At 42.0% G+C, this 19130-nt stretch overlaps 1 protein-coding gene across 1 annotated transcript in view; it reads right to left on the reverse strand.

Annotated features, from left to right (window-relative positions):
- Positions 1-5341: 5341 nt before the first annotated feature.
- Positions 5342-19130, reverse strand: part of Tada2a (transcriptional adaptor 2A) — a 44773-nt gene continuing 30984 nt past the window's right edge. Inside the window, exons 9-16 of the mRNA XM_051182747.1 lie at positions 18135-18198; positions 17527-17570; positions 16023-16133; positions 14080-14151; positions 12356-12488; positions 11200-11243; positions 8216-8289; positions 5342-6206 (exon numbers count right to left, since the gene is read on the reverse strand). Coding sequence (XP_051038704.1) covers positions 6021-6206; positions 8216-8289; positions 11200-11243; positions 12356-12488; positions 14080-14151; positions 16023-16133; positions 17527-17570; positions 18135-18198 — 728 coding nt within the window. The 3' untranslated portion in view covers positions 5342-6020. The remainder of the gene's footprint in view (positions 6207-8215; positions 8290-11199; positions 11244-12355; positions 12489-14079; positions 14152-16022; positions 16134-17526; positions 17571-18134; positions 18199-19130) is intronic.

Genomic DNA, 19130 nt, shown 5'->3' on the forward strand with positions numbered 1-19130 from the left:
AATGATAAACTAGGATGATTGTCCCAAAAGAACATTTACCTACAGTGGCAAGAATATCAGAAATGGTAAGGACAGCTTTCCTTTACTTTGTTTTTTGTTTGTTTGTTTGTACTCCTGGCTGTCCTGCAATTTGCAGTGTAGCCCAGGCTGGCCTTCTGCCTGCCTCTGCCTCCTTAGTGCTGTGGAGTAAAGGTGTGCACCACCACGCCCCACAAGAGACACCCTTTTAAAGACGTCTAAGATAATTAATGATGCTTTACACAATTTCCTAAAACACCAGAAGAGGAAAAACCCAAGAGAAGCAGATGCACACGTCAGCCTGGAGACTCCCCTTTGGTTTTGAAATCCGATCTGTATCATCTCAAGCTGCTCAATATTTAAATGAAGGATGTGAGTGGCAGGGCAGCAGAGGTTTTGGCTGCTTCCATGGCACCTACTGAGCGGCTCATCTGCTCTTTGCTTTGCTAAACATTAACAAATCTGTTACAGGAGGGCTGGAAGACTCCAGTACTTCAACAGGCCCAAGATACATACTTCCTTGTAAACAGATCCTCCGTGTAAAGCCCGAGGCCATACCTGACTACACCCTGGATGCTAATTAGGGGTATCACCTTTCATCCAGGGCCTCTGGGCTTCCGGCCTCTTCATCCACCCCATCTTGTTACTGGAGCTGGAAATCCAATGCTTCACCCCCATCGGTTTCCATGGAGATGCAACAGTTTACTTTTTTCTTCCCAAGTCTAAGCCATAGTTATTTTTAACTGGAAAACTCTGAGCCAGGTCACAGCTGGGATCTGGATGATGCAATGACGTCTATAGCTACCCTTCTCTCCCACAAACGCCTTCTTTTCTGCAGTTGTTGGGGGCGGAGGCGCTCCAGGGAGACTTTGAAAAGCTGTTTTTGCTTTGGTTCACGAAGTTAAAACCCTTACCTTGACTTAGAGCTGGCAGGCATTCTCAAACCTCACAAAGATGTACTTGTTGGGAAGCCAGGTGAGGCCGACATTGCTTAGGTATCATGGCTGGGTATGGGTCTGGCTGATTGGCTATTTGCTGCAGCTTTCCTTAGTGAAGAGGAGGCTTGTAAAAGAGGACAAAGGTAGAAACAGGTGGAGAATCTAGTGCTTATCTCTCCAGCACAAGCTGCAGATCCACAGGGTACCTTACTGACTTCTACCCATCTTGCTGGAGAAACTTGGTCAGTCCACCTACTTACTACCAAGGCCCTTTGTTTCCAGGAACTGGGCTTATCAAGGCCTTTCTGGTGTTTCATTTCCTCAGGGTTTTCCTTATTTACCTGGAAACTGCCCATTTCACTCTGACAACTCTCTAAGATTATTATAAAAGACTACAAACAAAAACAGACTTCTGAGCAGTCACACACAGGTGATATTGATTGCACACATTAACTTCTACTACCCACAGCTTGTCATTGCATTAAAATACATTTTGTTGTTTATTTTAAAGGCATTCCTTAAATGAAGAGTGGTAACAGAAAGCAAATCGTTTTCTCACTGTTGTTCACTGAGAAAACTGATTACTCAGAAATGGGGGGCGGGGGAGTGAATGCATTCCACACAACCCTCCAAGGAGAAACATTAGGTGTGTCATGAGCTGGAACTTGGCTATCAGCCTGCCATTTCAGTGTTTTAAGAAAGGGTTGGTTTGCCAGGCAGTGGTGGTGCTTGCCTTTAATCCCAATACTCAGGAGGCAGAGGCAAGTGACTCTCTGTGAGTTCAAAGCCAGCCTGGTCTACAGAACTAGTTCCAGGACAGCTAAGACCACAGAAAAACCTTCTTAAAAAAAAAAAAAAAAAAAAAGGAAAAGGGTTGGTTTAAGTGTGTGTACATGTTCATATGTGCACAACAGCACGCAGAGACCAGTATCTTCACCTTTTTGCTCTCCATCCTGTTTTTTTTTTTTTTTTTTTTTTTTTTTTTGAGACAGAGACCTTCAGTGAAGGAGCTCACACATTTAGTTAAACCCATTGGCCAGCAAGCCCCTACCCCCAATCCTCCTCTGCTTCCTCAGCACCAAGATTATAGGCTCATGTGGCTATATCTATCATTTTATGTTGATGTTGGAAATCCAAACTCAGGTCCTTCCTCATCCACGCAAGCACTTTACAAAATGTCATCTCTCCAATCTTCATGAGTTGGTTTTCTTTTTCCTTTCTTTCTTTCTTTCTTTTTCTTTTCTTTTCTTTTTTTTTTTTTTTTTTTTTTTTTTTTGGAGATGGGGGTTTTATGTAGCTCAGGCTGGTCTTTAACTCCATATGTAGCTCAAGATTGACCTTGAATTTCTGGTCCAATCTCTGCCTTCTGAATCCTGACATTACAGGTATGCACCACTACTCCAATTATGCTAGGCAAACATTCCACCAACTAAGCTATGCCTCCATCCCTATGGCATCTTCTCACACTTCCTAAGATGCTGACTCCTCCAGCCCCCACCCCTCCCATTAACTATGGACCAAGGCATATTAGTAAGTCAAGACCTCAGACCACGGAAGGTCCTGACTAATACAAACTGAAAAGGTTTGCCTGGTAAAGAATGCAAGGTTAATTCAACCTAACAATTGAGTCTGATGACAAAGAAATCTACTACCTGTACTCTGAAGTAGAAAATCAAGTGCATCAGACTCAATTATCTGGCCTTAAAGGATACAGGACAAGTGTAGGCTGGCAAAGCAAATACAAGCAGAGTTCAGTGACCTTCTATGTTACATCTGTTTTTTTTTTTTTCCTCGTTTTGTTTTTTGTTTTTGTATTGGGTTTTAAAGGTTTTTGGAATCACATCACTGCATTTCATTCTCTTTTTGTTTTGTCTTTCACGACAGGGCTTCTCTGTGTAGCCCTAGCTGTTCTGGAATTCATTCTGTAAGGCTGGCCTTGAACTCAGAGATCTTTCTGCTCTGCCTCCATCGGGATTAAAGGCTCAGCTGCTGTTCACCCTTGTATTGCATCCCCCAACTAAATTCTATGTTTGAACGACTATGACTATTCAGGCTGCTCTGACTACTTTTAGCAAAGATCCTGTCCAAATTCCTTAACATTTAAAAGGGCTGGTGTCCCACCTGAAAAAAACAAACTTTTTTGGGTGTTCTGATTGAGGCTGTCTACCTGTGGCTAAGTACAATTGACAGGAAAACAACACATACAGATTAGCAATTCAAACACAAAAAGCAATGCACATTACAAGTTATACAATTGGTTTTTGTGTATTTTGTGAACATAGTATATATCTTGAGGTATTCCCAAAGGCATCCTTCAAAACGGATGGATGGATGAGCAGACACAATGGATCACAACTATGAAGGCAGAAACAGAGTGACTGGAGTTTGAGAGAGTAAACTCTTTTCTACATTGATGAGGGATAAGAGAAACCTCTATCAGTATAGCTGGCCTTCAGCCAACCCTGTGTGGATGCAGAGAACCATGCAGTGTTAATGAAGTCTCTTGCTGGTACTAGGTAGCCTTGTCTAGATGTTAAGAAATAAAAACAGCCATATTAAATTCAGTAAGTGCTTTTCTAAAATAAACACAAAAGGATGTAGTGACTCTTTTCAAAGGACTTCTGGACTGGAATGTAGCACTTGCTAGGCAAGAGCATGGCCTGTTCAACTTCCAGTTCCTTGGGGGTGGTGTGGGGGACCAATACCTGATCCACTGAGGCAAAAGGATTACAAGTTTGAGAACAGCCTAAGCTACACTGTAACACCATGTCTCAAAAAGAAAAACAAAAACAAATATCCCCCAAAGGCAAGCAAGCAATTCCTTATTCAAAATAAGGCTTTGAGAAATTTCAGAACACCAGGCTTGAAATCTGACAAAATTGGACTCATCAAAACAACAGTAACCCTACTTCCTAAAGTCTAGTGATCTGCAATGATAGCTTTCTCTTTCCATTGCTATTTGCCACCATGTCTGCTAATCCACAATGCTCTCCAGCAGGCAATTGCTTCCTAGGTTTCAGTCTGTCCTACCATCCTCCAGCTCGGGACAGCCACAGATGCCCTTGTGTCCCAGCCAGATCTCTTGGCGCTTTTCCTTGCTCCCACGGCTGCCTATGCACCTCCCTCTACCCCCCCCCCATGTCTAGAACAGTTCCCCACTTCCATCTGCCATTTCCCCACCAACTTCTGATTTTCATCTCTGCCTCAAAAGCCCTCTTCTCCCAGGAAGCTTTCCTTAATCAAGATTAAAATCCTTCATACCACAACCAATACGACCAAACACTGAAGTCTAACTGGTCCCAAAGTCAGACCAGTGACTACTCTTCATGGTGGGATGGAATCTGTTTATGAACAACCAGTATTGGTGGTGGTGATAAAATGCATTTTCAAAGAATGCCTACTAAAGAAAGGAAATCATTTCCACAAGTTGTCCTTTTTAATTAAGATTTCCCCCCCCAATATTTTGATTATTTCTCCTCCAACTCCCTCATATTCTGCCACCACCCCACCCACCCAATTTCATGTTCTCTTTCTTAACAAAACAAAACAAAAAAACAAAACAAACAAACAAAAAAAACCAGCAAGACAAAGTTGTTTTTTTTTTAAAGGGAAATTATTGGACTATTCTTAGATCCAATGTTCTTTTCTATACAGTAGGCTGTTTAGCCAGCAAAAGTGCTCATTGCAGCAGCCTGGTGACCTGAGTTTGATCCTCAGAACCCATAGTGTAAGAAAAGAACTGACACCAGAGAGTGTTCCTCTGATCCATATGCACACATGACCTAACCATGCCACCTGCCCTGCTCATGTGAATTTTTAAAAATACATACTATTTTCTCAATCTCAATATCAAGTTGCAAACACATTTCTATCAGCTACAAGTCTCAGTATGTACTTCCAAACAAAGCGCATCCTAACTGGATATTTGAATGTTAAAGGAATCAGAGAATTAGCTACTGGAGGTGATCTGTGCGGATTCTAAGTCATTCCCACCTGCACCTTTGCTTGCAACAGACATGAGATAACCATGACTGTGAGTTTGGCTTCTCATTTTGAGGGCCACATTTCAGATGTGGTGAGCTACTCACCCTCACAGCCAGTGAGTCTCAGGTGAAGTGGCTTTACTTGTGTTTGAAAAGCAGCTTTTATTGCAGGCTAGCCTTTCACCACTGAGAGATTAGGTTCAGGTTTCAACTAAAGCAAAGCTGAGTTAGCTGCGTCATCTCTACCCTCACAGGCCTGGTATCCTGGGAAACACAGGCTAGCAAGGTGAGACCAGGACACAGGACACACGTGTAAGCTGAGACAGTGCAGCATGTTGAGGCGGGCATCCAACAACCCAAGTGTGCTTTAGTTACCAGAATAATATCTGACACACCCACAAATTAAATAGCAAAACATTTTAATCCATTAATTCTAAAAATAACAGAGACATTTTATATCCGGTGCCACCTCCTCAAGAGTCTACTGCAGATCAGACAGCCAGACTGCAAAGTACAAAGCCAGACATGAAAGTTAAAAATGCAGCTCGAGACAGACCATCATGGGGAGACATTCCACCTCTTCAGCTCAAAAACTGAGACGTTAGCTTTAAAAAAAAAAAAAAAAAAAAAAAAAAATCCTTGAAAGAAAAGGCTTTCTTGTGCTTTAAAAACCCTCCTCTTTATTTGAAATCTGTGTGCAAGATGGGAAGGCAGAGAGTCAGCGAGCTTTACTCTCAAGTTCAAGGATCTGAGCTGGACTCCTAGGATGAAATGCTGTGGCTTGGCTTGGTTCTATTTGCACCAAAGCCATGATGTGAGGTACTATGGTTCTTGTTTGAGTTACAAGAGGTGCTAGGAAAGAATGCCCACTCATGTTTAATAATAGCTAGGTGAGCACACACACTGCATCGCTATTCCCACAACAGGAGCACTTTACAGCAGGGCAGGAAGAAACAGATGCACTTAGAGTACCGAGTCTTTCCTTCTTTTCACAATAAGAATCCAACTCAAACCCAAGTCTCCAGAATGTCCTTTGACCTGCCGCATTCCAGACTTCTGGTCTGCATTGCTAAGCAGACACTCAGGCTTTGGTGATGTACCCCTCTCGAATGAGGAAGTCATAGATTTTCCGGGTTTTGTTCACGTCTATCTTGATGAGTGCTCTTGCCTGTGCCAGTCTCAAGCCTCCTTGCTTGTTACACTCATTCAACAGAGCAGATTTATATTCTAAATAGGCTCCAGGTACCAACCTCACCACCTGACAGAGCTGTAAAGACATGACAAATTTAATAAATATTGACATCTGTCATTCTCACAATTTAATCCAGAAGGTATAGCAATACCGAGAAAAAGGGGGGGGGGTGCACTGGAGTGATGGTTCGGTAGGTAAAGGGATTTGCCACCAAGACTTGACAACCCAAGTTTGATCTCTGGGATCCACATGATGAAAAGAGAAAACCAACTTCTTCAAATTGTCTTCGATCTCCACATCATACTGTGGTACACATATGCCCCTCTTTTCCCCCCACACCCAAAATAATATGTATTTTTTAAAAAAGTGACATCAACCTCCAACTATTTATGGGAGCTGTTGAGTGGCTGGATCACATTCCACTTCCTCTCTTCTTTGTAGACAGACACTCAGCAAGAAAAAGGCACGTGTGATATCAGCCAGGAAATGAAGGCTGGCTCAAGGGTCTAGTTCAGTTAGGGAACAAATACGTGTTGCTGAGGAGCTGCCAGGCTTGCCCAGGAGTTGAGTGCTAAATGGCTAGGGTTGTTGCCCAGCACCATTCTGACAATGACTAGTCAGGGAAATGACACAGAGCACAACAGGGCATTGAGGGGTGGTGGCATTGCAGGTGCCTGGATTCCTAAATATAAATCACATAGTACTGGCAGAAGAGACTAGCCTCTGTCTGGGGAGGAGGCATCTTTACTGCTAATGCAGAAAGTAGACTCAGTTCAGTTCACCTGCCATTATCAGCAAGGAGCAGTCTGAATCCCTATCATATAGGAAAGCAGTAAAAAGATGTTTGGAAATCTAGAGTATTCAATACACAACACTGAGAAACTGGACTTTCTTCAGCACACATTCCTTTCTACCCTCAAAGAAATGTTTATTTCCTCTGATGGATAAAAGGCTAATCACAGTGCACTGTGATTTCTTAGTGTCTGATATGAGCAGATGCTATGGACCAACAGAAAGGGTACAGACACTAGAATAAGATGAGCTCCTCTTTTGTTACACTTTGGGTTTTGTTTGTTGGTTGTTGGTTTGTTTTTTTGAAACAGGGTCTCTTGTAGCCTAGGGTTGCCTCTGAGCTTACTGGAGAGCTGACAGCTGCAGATGTGCTTGAGCTCCTGATTCTCTTGCCTCCACCTCCTAAGTGTTGTGATTACATGTGAGTGCTACCCAGGTAGACTTTCATTTGTTTTGAGGAAGGCTCTTCACTGTGTGGCCTAGGCCAACCTCACAGTCTCCCCCATCTCAGGCTTTCAAGTGCTAAAATTAGAGGTCTATACTACACCTGACTAGATGTACAGATGACAAAGTTAGAAACAGGCAAAAGCTCCAGAGTCAGCTCAGTGATTTCAATGGTAAAGAAGGCTATGGTACTTTTCAAAATCAATGTGTTGTAGGTGTGTTTGTGTGCGAATGTGAGTGCACCTGGGAGGCAAAGGCAAGCAGATCTCTGTTGAGTCTGAGGCAAGCAGCACACTACACAGTTCCAGGCCAGTGTGTGTTACATAGTGAGGCCCTGTCTCCAAAGTAAAAATAATGTGCAAATAACTATATATGACACTGAATTATTTTCCTTATGCTTATCAACATACTATGGAGACAATTAAAAAAAAACATTAAGTGATGGTTACATTGGTGGAATAAGTGCAGAACCTCTCAAAGCAACCATTCTAATGGGAAAATCATATTTTCAAGTAAAAGTGACTTTAGGTCTACAAAGCTTCACTTACATAATGCATCAAGTGGAGCATCTGCCATATAAATGCTCAATAAATGACAGCTACTGCTATTATTTAATTGACACTGTTGCATGCACTTCTCTCTAAAAGGGGAAAGGTAGCTTCAAGACGAAAGGAATTTTTTGGTGCTTACCAAAGTTAGATCTTTAGTTCCTATACTTCTCAGACATGAGCCGGGCACATTAGACAAGTGCAGTAAAATAGGTTTGATGTTGTAATGGATTTTAATGACAACTTAATGAATTAATCAGCCCCTCTTTCCTTTCCTCTAGTTCCCCTCCCTTTTATTACCTCCTTTTCTTTCTCATTGAGTTTCTCTGTACCAGGGAGGCCGGTGAGGTTCAAAGGTGGTGCACTTCGTCTGCCTAGACACAGATGCAAAACAAACACACAAACAAACAAACCAAACATTTCACAGAGGTGTTACTGTTCGAGTATAAAAGCCTAACCAACTCCCTTAGGCTGGTTTACCCAGCTCTTTGGTCACTGTAGTGGTTTGACTGAGAACAGCCCCACAGGCTGATATTTCAATGTTTAGTACCCAGTTGGTGGGACTATCTGGGAAAGATTAGGTATGGCTTTGACAGAGATGTGTGTGTGTGTGTGTGGGGGGGCATCTGAGGTTTCAAAAGCCTCCTGCCAAGACCAGTGTAAGCTATGCTTCTTGACCAGAGATCAAGATGATAGCCCTCAGCTGTTCCTGCTGTCATGCCTTTGCTCTGGATCATGGGCTCTAACTCTTAGCAACCATAAACACAATTAAATGCTTTTGTTTAGAAGCTGCCTTGGTCAAGGTGTCTGTCTTATCATAGCAATAGATAATTAACTAATACTGTCACCCCAACATTCATTTGAAAATAAAAATAATCCATGTGCTCTTTGTTTTGTTGAAATATAAATATGATCATGCTCACCTTCTTATCAATGACCACTCAGCACAGTGGAGGACTCTATCTGTGGGAGGAACCTATCTGATCTTCCCACATGGGAGACTCTAAACTCTGGAGCCCAGATGTTCATACAGTTTAGGAAGGTTACAGTCTATGTGTCTGGACAGCTGACAAATAGAAATAGGAATCCTGCAGGAGATTCTTTCTTGTCACTACTCTCTAGCAGGACAAGGCAAACATGGTAATTAACCAAGTACTACGTACCTTCAGATCAAAGACAGAGTCAGGCCACCAAAGCTCTGTTTGTTTATTTTTCTTTGAAAAGAAGTGGCATTTAACTGAAAGATCTGAAAGATCTACACTGGAATAACAAGCCAAATGCTGTATTTGCTATATGGCAAAGCAGGGACCAATGTCAACGTCCTATCTAAGAAATAAGCCCAAGCAGGAGGCAGCACCCGATTGCCAGGCCAGGCCAGTATATAAAGATTAATGCACGAGGGCTTCTCCTTTAATGGGCGATGATGATGGTACGTCTGTGTGGTGCACAGGCCACAGGTCAGACCACAACTGTGTGCTGTCAGTGCCTTCCTTTCGGCCTATTTTCCCAGGGTTCCATGGATGGAACACAGGTTGCCAGCCTTTACCTGCTGAGCCATCTCACTTGCCTCTGGTCTTATTCTGAATAGATGCTTGGGATGAGCAATCAGCTGGGGACGGTTAAAGTGAGTTGTTTTGTGGGGACTGCCATTGGAATGGGGTAGAAGGAAGAAAGGACTGCTCAAGTTGTTCTGGAAAACCTGATTCTTGGGGACATCAAAAGGGCTAAGAAATGAAGGCTTGGAAATGGAGATAAAGGGCTGGAGAAATGGCTCAGAGGTTAAAAGCACACACTGTTCTTCCAGAGGTTCTGGGTACAATTCCCAGCATCCACATGGTAGCTCACAATCATCTATAATGAATTCTGGTGCCCTCTGTGGGCAAGCAGAGATTTCATACATAAAATATAAATAAATAACATTAAAAAAAAAAAAAGAAATGGCCTCTCAAAGCTTGGCTACAACTAGGGACGGTGGGCTTCCAATCTTTTACTGTCCGAAGAAGCACAAAGTTAGAACATAGAAGGGAGGCAGGAATCTCACACTAACACAATGAGAAAGAAAGCAGGCTAACATCAACCTAGGAGGAAATGGTAAACTGTACAATCATTTTAATTAGCCAGTATTGTTTTTAAATTTCTGTGTTTAGCAAGAGGGGAGGTTTGAAGTAAGAAGCTTACAAAATAAAACCTGGATTCCACTGTCTTGGTGGCTTCTTAAAAGGCTCTTTTCCCTCTCAATTATCAAATAATGACTTGAGGGGCTGGAGGTAGTTTAGTGGTTAGAAGCACTTGCTGCCTTGCAAAGAATCCAGGTTCAGCTTCCAGCACTAAATTAGGTAGCTCACAACTGTCTGTAACTCCAGTTCTAGAGGATCTGATGCCCTCTTCTGGCCTCTGCACACATGTGATACACACATATAATTCAGGCACACAGACATAAAATAAATATTTAAATAAAAAAGAATTACCTGAAACAAAGGAAAACAATTATCCACTAAGTGCCTATATCTGAGCACTATTAGATCCTGAATATAAGGAGACTTTTGTTTGAGACAAGGTCTCACTATGTAGCCCAAGTTAGAACTGGTAACTGAGTCAGGTTAGATTGCTATGCTTCTTATGGTCGAGTGGTCTGGATGCTCAGATTAGGGGAAATGCTGTCATGAGTTAGGGGTGAATGGTGATCAGGACAACTGACAAAGAACAGCACAATTTGGCTCAGGAACTTCATGCTAGTATCTCCCCAAATACTTAGTCACAAACAACAGTCTCCAAGAATCATTAGACTACACTGGCTTAGTCTTGTTCTGTCAATTAATCTCAAAATAGGACATACTCAAAAGAGGCAAGCTCTGAAGCAGAGATCCCTTAAGTCTCTATAAGAAACCCTCAAGTTTCTGGCAAGTGATCTGCTGCTCATGTCAAATACAAAGCTCTTCAGGTAACACCTCCAAAGCACACTGCAACTCTGCCACAGACATAACTCCAGTCAGTCCTGACTGTAAATACCAGGAATTACAAGAGCATGCTTCTTCGTCGAGAAGGGCCGTCCCTGTCTGACCAAGAAGTCTGAACTGTGTTATTACACCTCCCTTCACCCTCCACCCCTGGAGCTGTAAATGTCACAGTCCATACTTGCTCCGGGCAGGGGGATGGTTCAGTGCTAGAGAATACACATGCCCAGTATGTGAGAGGCCCTGGCTTCAATCTCCAGTGCTGAAAAAGAAAAAGACAAAATAAAAACAACCCACAAAACCCCTGGTGATAGCCTGAGAAATCCTTACCTGAGTTTGAAGCTGTCAGAACAGAAGGACTCAGCCCAGAATCACTAGAACAAAAAGGAATTTAAACTTAGGTCATATCAAAAAAGGCAATTTCTAAAACCCCCTCATAGGACCGGGAACATTTATCAGGTCACCCAAAAAGAGCCATGGTGAGACTGCATGACATTTCACATGACATCACAGCAAAGAAAATGTATTCTAAAAGGGAAAATTTCCCTCTCAGCATTGCTAAGGACTCTTAACAGAACATCACGAAAGCCACTTGCATCTAAGTGGGGAGAGACATGGGTGAGAGCCTGGGTGAGGCAGGGTTTCAGTGTGCATCCTCCGCTGGCCTGCAACTCCCCCCAGTTCTCCCTCCACCTCCAGAGCACTGCAATTACAGCTGTGTACCACCACAACCTGCTTCAGGGTCACCTTTTTTTTTTTTTTTTTTTTTTTTTTAGGGGAGGGAGTTCAAGACAGGGTTTCTCTGTGTAGCCTTGGCTGTCCTAGAACTCACAGAGATTCACCTGCCTCTGCCTCTTAAGTGCTGGGATTAAATGCATGTGCCACCACTGCCCAGTTCCATTTCTTTTTCTTTTTATTATTATTATTTTTTTATTTCATGTCGATCCCAGTTCCCTTTCCCTCCCTCCCTCTTACCCTCTCCCCCTCCCTCTAACCCTCTCTCCCCCCTCACATGTACCCTGACCACCCTCCCCTCCCACCCCCCCACCCCCATTCCACATGTAGAGCTATGCCATCCAGGTGGGATCATGTAAATTTGTCAAGTCATTTGAAATAGGGACTAGGACTTCTCTCCTGTCTCTAGGTTGAGGCAGTTATCCTTCCATGGGGGATGTGTCCACAAGGTCCTTTTGTGCAACAGGAATACATCCTGGTTCCACTGTCGGAGGTCCCTTAGACTGCTCAGTGTTTCTAGCTGAGACCCATATTCAGGGGTCTGAGTCAGTCCCATGCTGGATTCCCAGCTATCAGTCTGAGGGGCCCAGTTCAATTTCTTAAATCTGTCAGTACTACATTGTTTCTAGATAGACTGGTAAGAATCCTTACTACTTTAACATCCAAGTACACACAAAAATGTTCAAAAATACATGTGAAGGCCCAAGTATCCCAGAAGGAGTGCTTCCTTCGGCCCACCCTAACTGCGTACATGTCAGCCTGCCGGCGGAGCCACTGCTGACATGCGCTACTGTCCTGGATGTACTGGAGAACTTCCGAGAGCATGGTACGTTTAAGACGCTCCTCCTCTCTAGTCTTCTTCAGGTGATCGTATGTCCTGGCACCTGGAGGGATAGAAGACACTTATTTTCAAGGATAACACACAGCCAAAGGGCCTGCTAAGTGAGCTCAGCCAACATTGGCTATGGCAGATTTTCCTAGGAGCCAAGTGTATGCTGAGTCAGAAATATATCATACTTGGTTCTTGTTCTACTTCTTTCATTTGTGAATGGATCGGACCCAGGGCTTTGAACATCCTAAGATAGTGCTATAAAACTAAGCTATAGAGTCAGCTATACATTGAGGACATGAAGACATACATTCTTCCATCAAAACAAATTCCAATTACAACAACAGAAAAGCTCCTTTTGTACTACAACTTTCCTCTATTTCAGAGGCACAGAGAGCAGCACTAGGCAACCAGACTGAGTTATCAGAGTCCATATATGGTATCTTGGGCAACAGAAGAGTTACCTAGTGCTTTCTATACATTAATAAAGTTACACAGATTTCAGACTACCATACCAGTGGCTCTTACCAATTCTAAAGAGACTCAAAGAGCTAGTAAACAGAGAAGCCAGAACATAGCCATAAGCAATCCAGTCTCTCGTTGGCTTGTTTATATAGTGCTGTCTCTGAACACAGGGCCCTGCATGTGTGGTAAACAATCTAACGCTGATGGACACCCCCAGGCCTATGCTGCCTAGTCAGAGCCTTTCTTTATAACCTGGATCTTCTATTAACTAGCTTTTCAATCTTTCTCTTTTTTCTTTTCTTTTAACCCAAGAGATGGTTTCTGTGTAGCCAGGCTGTTCTGGAACTTACTTTGTAGACCAAGGTGTCCATGAATTCACAGATAACCACTTGCCTCTGCCTCCCAAGTGCTGGGGTTAATTAAAGGCATGAGCCAACACTGCCCAGCTCTTTAATCTCTTTGAAGCTCGAGTTCTTCGCTAAATAGAAGTGATGATATCCCTTAAGTTTGTCATGATATACAATGACTTGAAGGTGAAATATATCCTATAGACCTGATACATGTTAAATAAATTATAGATATTTACTGCTATTATTAAAATTATAATCAGCACCTTAAGTAAACTGGATGAAAGCACTTTAGCCCCAGTAGAAGCCTGGTAAACAAAAATGATCATATGCATAAATAAATTTTAAAAGGCTGAGGTTAAAACCTGGAATATAAGAACCACACACCCCACTCCACCTCATTCACGTGCGGTACATGCATGAGTGCGTGCATGTGTGTGCACAGAAAGGGTCTTACTCTGTAGTCCATGGTGACCTAGAATATATACAGACCAGGCTGGTCCCAAATTCAGTGATCTGCCTGCCGCTGCCTCCTCGGTGTTAGAACTAAAAATGTGAGCTAAGATGCCCAGCTAAGACAGCAGATTCCCAATTCTAAAGCAGAGTTTCTTTTTGCTGTGTGCCTTAACTTTTATTTTGTCCTGATAAACTAATGATAGTTATAGGAATTGAATAAACAAAACTTTACTAAGGAAGTTTGTAAACTCATCTGAAAAGGTTGTTTTGTGTGTGTGTGTGTTTTTTTCCCCCCAAGTTTTCAAGATCCCAGAGATTACCTTTTGTACCTATAAGTCACAGGCACTTTGGCACTGTAGGTTGTGAAAGCATACTTACTACAAAAATTGGTAATGCCCGCTGTCCTATATTCTTGGAGCCTCTTGATTTCCCTCCGGAGTTCAAATTCCACTGTTTCCCCAGGAGAACAAAGGAGAAAAATTGGAAAAACAAATCAATGTTAGAGAGCTGGTGGGTACGTGATTCTGTAAAAGGCCAGGTGACTTCATCTTAGGACACTTTTTACTCTGAACATCTCATCAGAAATGCCATCCATAGCCAGGTGATAGAGGCTCACACCTTTAATCCCAACACTCGGGAGGCAGAGATGGATGGACCTCTGTGAGTTCGAGGCCAGCCTGGTCTAAAGAGTGAGTTCCAGGACAACCAAGACTACAGAGAGAAACCGTTTTGAAAAACCACATTTTTTTTTAAAAAAAAATGTAAATATTTCTGATTCCTGTTCCACCTTCTGTGTTAGCGCTTCTACTCACACAACCAAGTTCTTTGATGCAGTTTGCCTCCTGATGAGGCTGTGCTGCACAGGAAGGACAAAGCTTTGTTTAAGCCCTGGTTTCTTTTTAGCACTGCACTTTCCATGAACTAATTGCTGCTGAGCAGACAGCTCAGAACACACAGCTGGGTGATTCTGTGATAGGACAATCCAACCTGGGTGCCTTTCAAACATGTGAAGAAAAGCCATCCACAGGGTGTAGTTCTCTGTAGTGACACATAAGCTGGGAATGATATAAACTAGGACAGGAAGTAAAGGATAAGTCATTCGATACCAATCACACAGAGAATGACAACCAAACAAGGTGTTTCCCGAGGATAATCGGCCTGGCTCAGATAAATGCCTATGATCCTTCCTAAGAAATATTTGCCCCATGAGAGCAGAGGTAAAGCACTTTTCTACAAAATTTCAACATGACAAAAAACTTGCTAGAACTAAACGAAGGAGCCAAATACAATAGCTCTCAGGAGGGGGGTATAGAAATAAGCTCCCAGTGCAGGTTGCCTCAAAGCCTTAGATCTTCCTGCTTAATTACTTCGATTTTTTTTATAGTGGAAAATCCAAGCATAACTGGGATGAGTGCTCTTGGGAACACCAGAGAGGGGGCAGAGGAAGATGGAGGTATTGTTTCCATGAACCAACAACCCTGTTTCCATGACTGAAACTAGTTTTAATGTTAAAATACTTATAAGCAAAACTATGATGTTTGGAATTGGCTTCAAAATAACCAGGACAGGAGGGAAGGGAATTCCCACTCCCCTTCAGATAAAGCTGGACAGGCACTGTGAATCTGGTCACACAGACACAGGGATTCACTGTGTTGTCTCCTTTGCTTCTCAGTACACTTGACAAGTCCTGGAAGAAGTAAAAACGGCTACACATGCTGGCACACACCTGTAATTCCAGTTCTTGGAATACAAAGGCAGGAGGACTGCAAGTCTTAGCTCAGCTTGACTACTCAGAAAGTTCCAGGCCAGCCTGTGCTACACACATAGCAAGGCCCTGTCTTAAAACAAAGATTTAAAACAAATACACCGAAAAGAAAATTAATAAAAACAGAACACAACAATAAAAATCCCCTAAAACAATGAAGAAAAGCCATCTACTAACTTGCAAGTTACCAAGGATTTTCCTCTTTGGTATGTAGGGTTGTGTCTGTGTATGGTATACACATACGCACAGAGGCCAGAGAAGGACATGGGTGTCCTGTTCCATCATTTTCCACCTTATTCTTTTGAGACAGTTTCTTACTGAGCATAGAGCTAAGTGTTGGCCAGCAAACCCCAGCAATACCCATTTCTACCTCCTACAGGCACTATGTGGACAAATACAGATTTCCATATAAGTGTTGGGATCTAAACTTAGGTCTTCATGTTTATGCAACAAGCACTCTTACCCACTGAGCTAGTCCCCTGCCCCTCACTAAGCTTTTAAATCTACACACACACACACACACACACACACACACACAGTTCCAAAAGACACCTACATGCATGGCTCTCAATGAACTTGTCATGTTCCACTGGTCCTACAATCCTTGCAAATCGCCGCATTGTTTCATAAAGGTCTTGAACCTCCTTGGGATACCGCCGTTCCATTACTAGGGAAAAAATGAAGCAAAACATGTTACAGAGAATGTAAGGACTTCTAAGTTTCTGGTATTTTTTTCTAGTTTTTTAAAAATTTAAATTAAAAACAACCTTATTTTACATACCATTCTTAGTTCCCTCTCCCTCCCGTCCTCCTACTCTGGTACCATTTTTTAAAACAAGAAATAAAATGCAAGGACAGTTTCCTAACCTCACAGGAGTAACTCACCCATTACAACATGCAAACAAGACAGCTGAGAATGCAAATCACTAATCATAATTATAGCATCACAGTACCTCACAAAGGAATGCTGTTATCACGGAGATCATCTTTACTACTAAGTACTATTGATGTCCCTGCTCATTTCTTTTAATCTGCATGGGATAGGGCAGTGGACCAGGCACAAGAGGAAAGGGAATTAAAGGGAGGATCTGTGTTATCAGACACAACTCTGGCCAGAATTTTGGTACTGATTATTGCAGGAAAACAAGAAAAGCAAAGACATCCTTCCTGCTGGTGTGGAAGCACAGCCAATAATCCTAGTACTTGGGGTACAGGCAGGAGGACCATCACAAGCCCCAGACCATCCTTTCTCTAGAATACTGACTTCCAAGCCAGCCACTGCAAATAGCAAAACCTTGTCTCAAAAAACAGAGCAAAAACAAAGAACACCAGAAAAGATCAATTAACCTGGAACTATATGCCTATCTCATCTGGAATATCCTGTGTGACAAGTTGATTTGAGCAGCACCAGGGAAGGCGCAATCCCAACTGTGAGGAATCCCCAACCCCTTTGATTTTTTTTTTAACAATTTTTTTTTTTGTTTTAAATATGCACAAGTGTTCTGTCTGCATGTATGTATGTGCATCACACATGTACCCACAGAGGTAAAAAGAGGACATCAAATCCCCTGGAACTGAAATAATAAATAGATGGTTGTGAGCCACCATGTTGGTGCTGGGACCCAAACCTTGCCCTCTGCAAGAGCAGCAAGTGCTCTTAACTGCTGAGCCATCTCTGCAGCCCTACAAAAATGTTTTTATAACCCGAGACCAAGGTTATGTTTAACACATCATTTCAAAATATGACTGTCTAGAAAATGATCCATTAATATTCATGCTGTAATTACTATAACAATTAATTATTACACAATATTGTTGTCTATAAATGAATAGCTCTTCACTGTCACTGTGGATCAGAGTTGCCTTAAACACTTTTGGTTTTGGTCCATTTTGGTTTCTGTACAAGGGATCAACATCACTGAAAACATGTTAGACACCCCTCTACTACTGAGCTACCCCCAAGTCTTGCGTCAGAATTTTCAAATCTTCCTATGTAATGCTAGCTAGCATGCAATGTGAATTATGAGCACTCCCATAAAGAAAAATCAGCTCATACTCACATCGGAACTTTCTAAGGTTGACTAATCCATGATCTCTTATAATCCTAGAATGAAAAAGCATAATAATCTATGTTAAAAATAAGTTTCAAACTTAATGTCTTCTACATGTTACAGTTTTTATTATACATCCTAACTATTAAGAAGTAGAATATCAGGGTCCAGAGAAGTCTCCACACATTTCTGGATTAGCCTCTAAATGGAGAATCACACACAGTCTTTGAGTCGTAGAGGACTCTCACAGATGATTCAATTACCAGTGGCAAATGCTGAAAGAACATGTGTTTGTCAAGATGGTTCAGAAGGAAATCTGTCAACATCATGAGACTAATTTACACAATTTGTAGAAATGATAATGAAGATCAGTCATTTAAGGGAAACTACTAGCCACAAAAATACACACTGATCATACATTAAACATTCACAACCATATATGCACACACTCTGAAGCCACTGACCTTGTTTAAATGGAAGATCATTATAAAATATAAGATTTAACAGCAACTGTCAACAACCGCTAAGTTCTGCACATGGTAAGCCACAAGTGGAGTGTTCTTAGACAAGATGCACCCAACAGGCCAGAAAAAACAGGGTGGCTTTTCTATACTTACTTTTTACGTCTTTGCCTCTCTTTTAATCTGGAATGATAGATATCTACCACAGCCATCTTCAGAGCTATAAATACAAACACACATATAAATATGTTAACCCAGAGTTTTGCTATACGGGATGGCTTTGAACTTAAAGCATCTTCCTTCTTGCCTCTGGTTCCTGAGAGCTGGGATTATAAGCATTTACCACCATGCCTGGCTTACCCTAAACTTAACTATTTCATGAAAAATATCCCAGCACACTAAATTTCTCTACAAGTAAATAACAATTTCATTATTTTGTTAGCACTGGTAACCAAACCAGACCAGACAAGTTCTCCAGTTCAAAAACAAGTGTTGCTCTGACTGCAGGATTAAGCTCAAGAGACAATGACAGGGCAGCACTGATGGATGATGTTGGCATGTTCCTAGAGTAACATTTTCAGTTGAGTGACAGCAGCTGTTTACAGTGCTGACTTTTGCATTATGATGAAAAGATGTATTAAGCAGCTTACTTGCCTACTCTTGTCCCAACCCTTTCTAGCTTTAGTCTCAGGGTAAACAAGAGGTGAGCTCTTTCCTTTCTTACTCTGCCATGCTATTCCCATCTTCAAAGTCCTTAAGGTTTCTGTTCTGGCCTCTCTTTCACTCCTCACTTCATTCCTACAAGCTCTTTGGCTCCCAGGGTTCCAAGTTCCATCAGACTATACTATCTAAAACTCTCACAACTATTTTAAGCATCACATCCTTTTGGATATCCCTATTTACATGGCTTCTATTGCAATCTTACATATTCTGCCTCTTTCCCATCTTATAATGTTTACCTTGGTTAACAGCATTACAGTAAAGCTAGTTGTCTAAGACAGAAACCAACATGGAACTTCTTTCCCCTCTTCCTATATAGCTAGCTAGAGTCTTATCGAAATATGTAATGTTTCCGCTACTATCTGTCTAATACTATCAACTCAGGCATCTTGTCATCCTGATGCCTCCTTACAGAAGTATATTATCAGACTT

The sequence above is a fragment of the Phodopus roborovskii genome, unplaced genomic scaffold, assembly GCF_943737965.1.
Source record: "Phodopus roborovskii unplaced genomic scaffold, PHOROB, whole genome shotgun sequence".
Taxonomy (NCBI): Eukaryota; Metazoa; Chordata; class Mammalia; order Rodentia; family Cricetidae; genus Phodopus; species Phodopus roborovskii.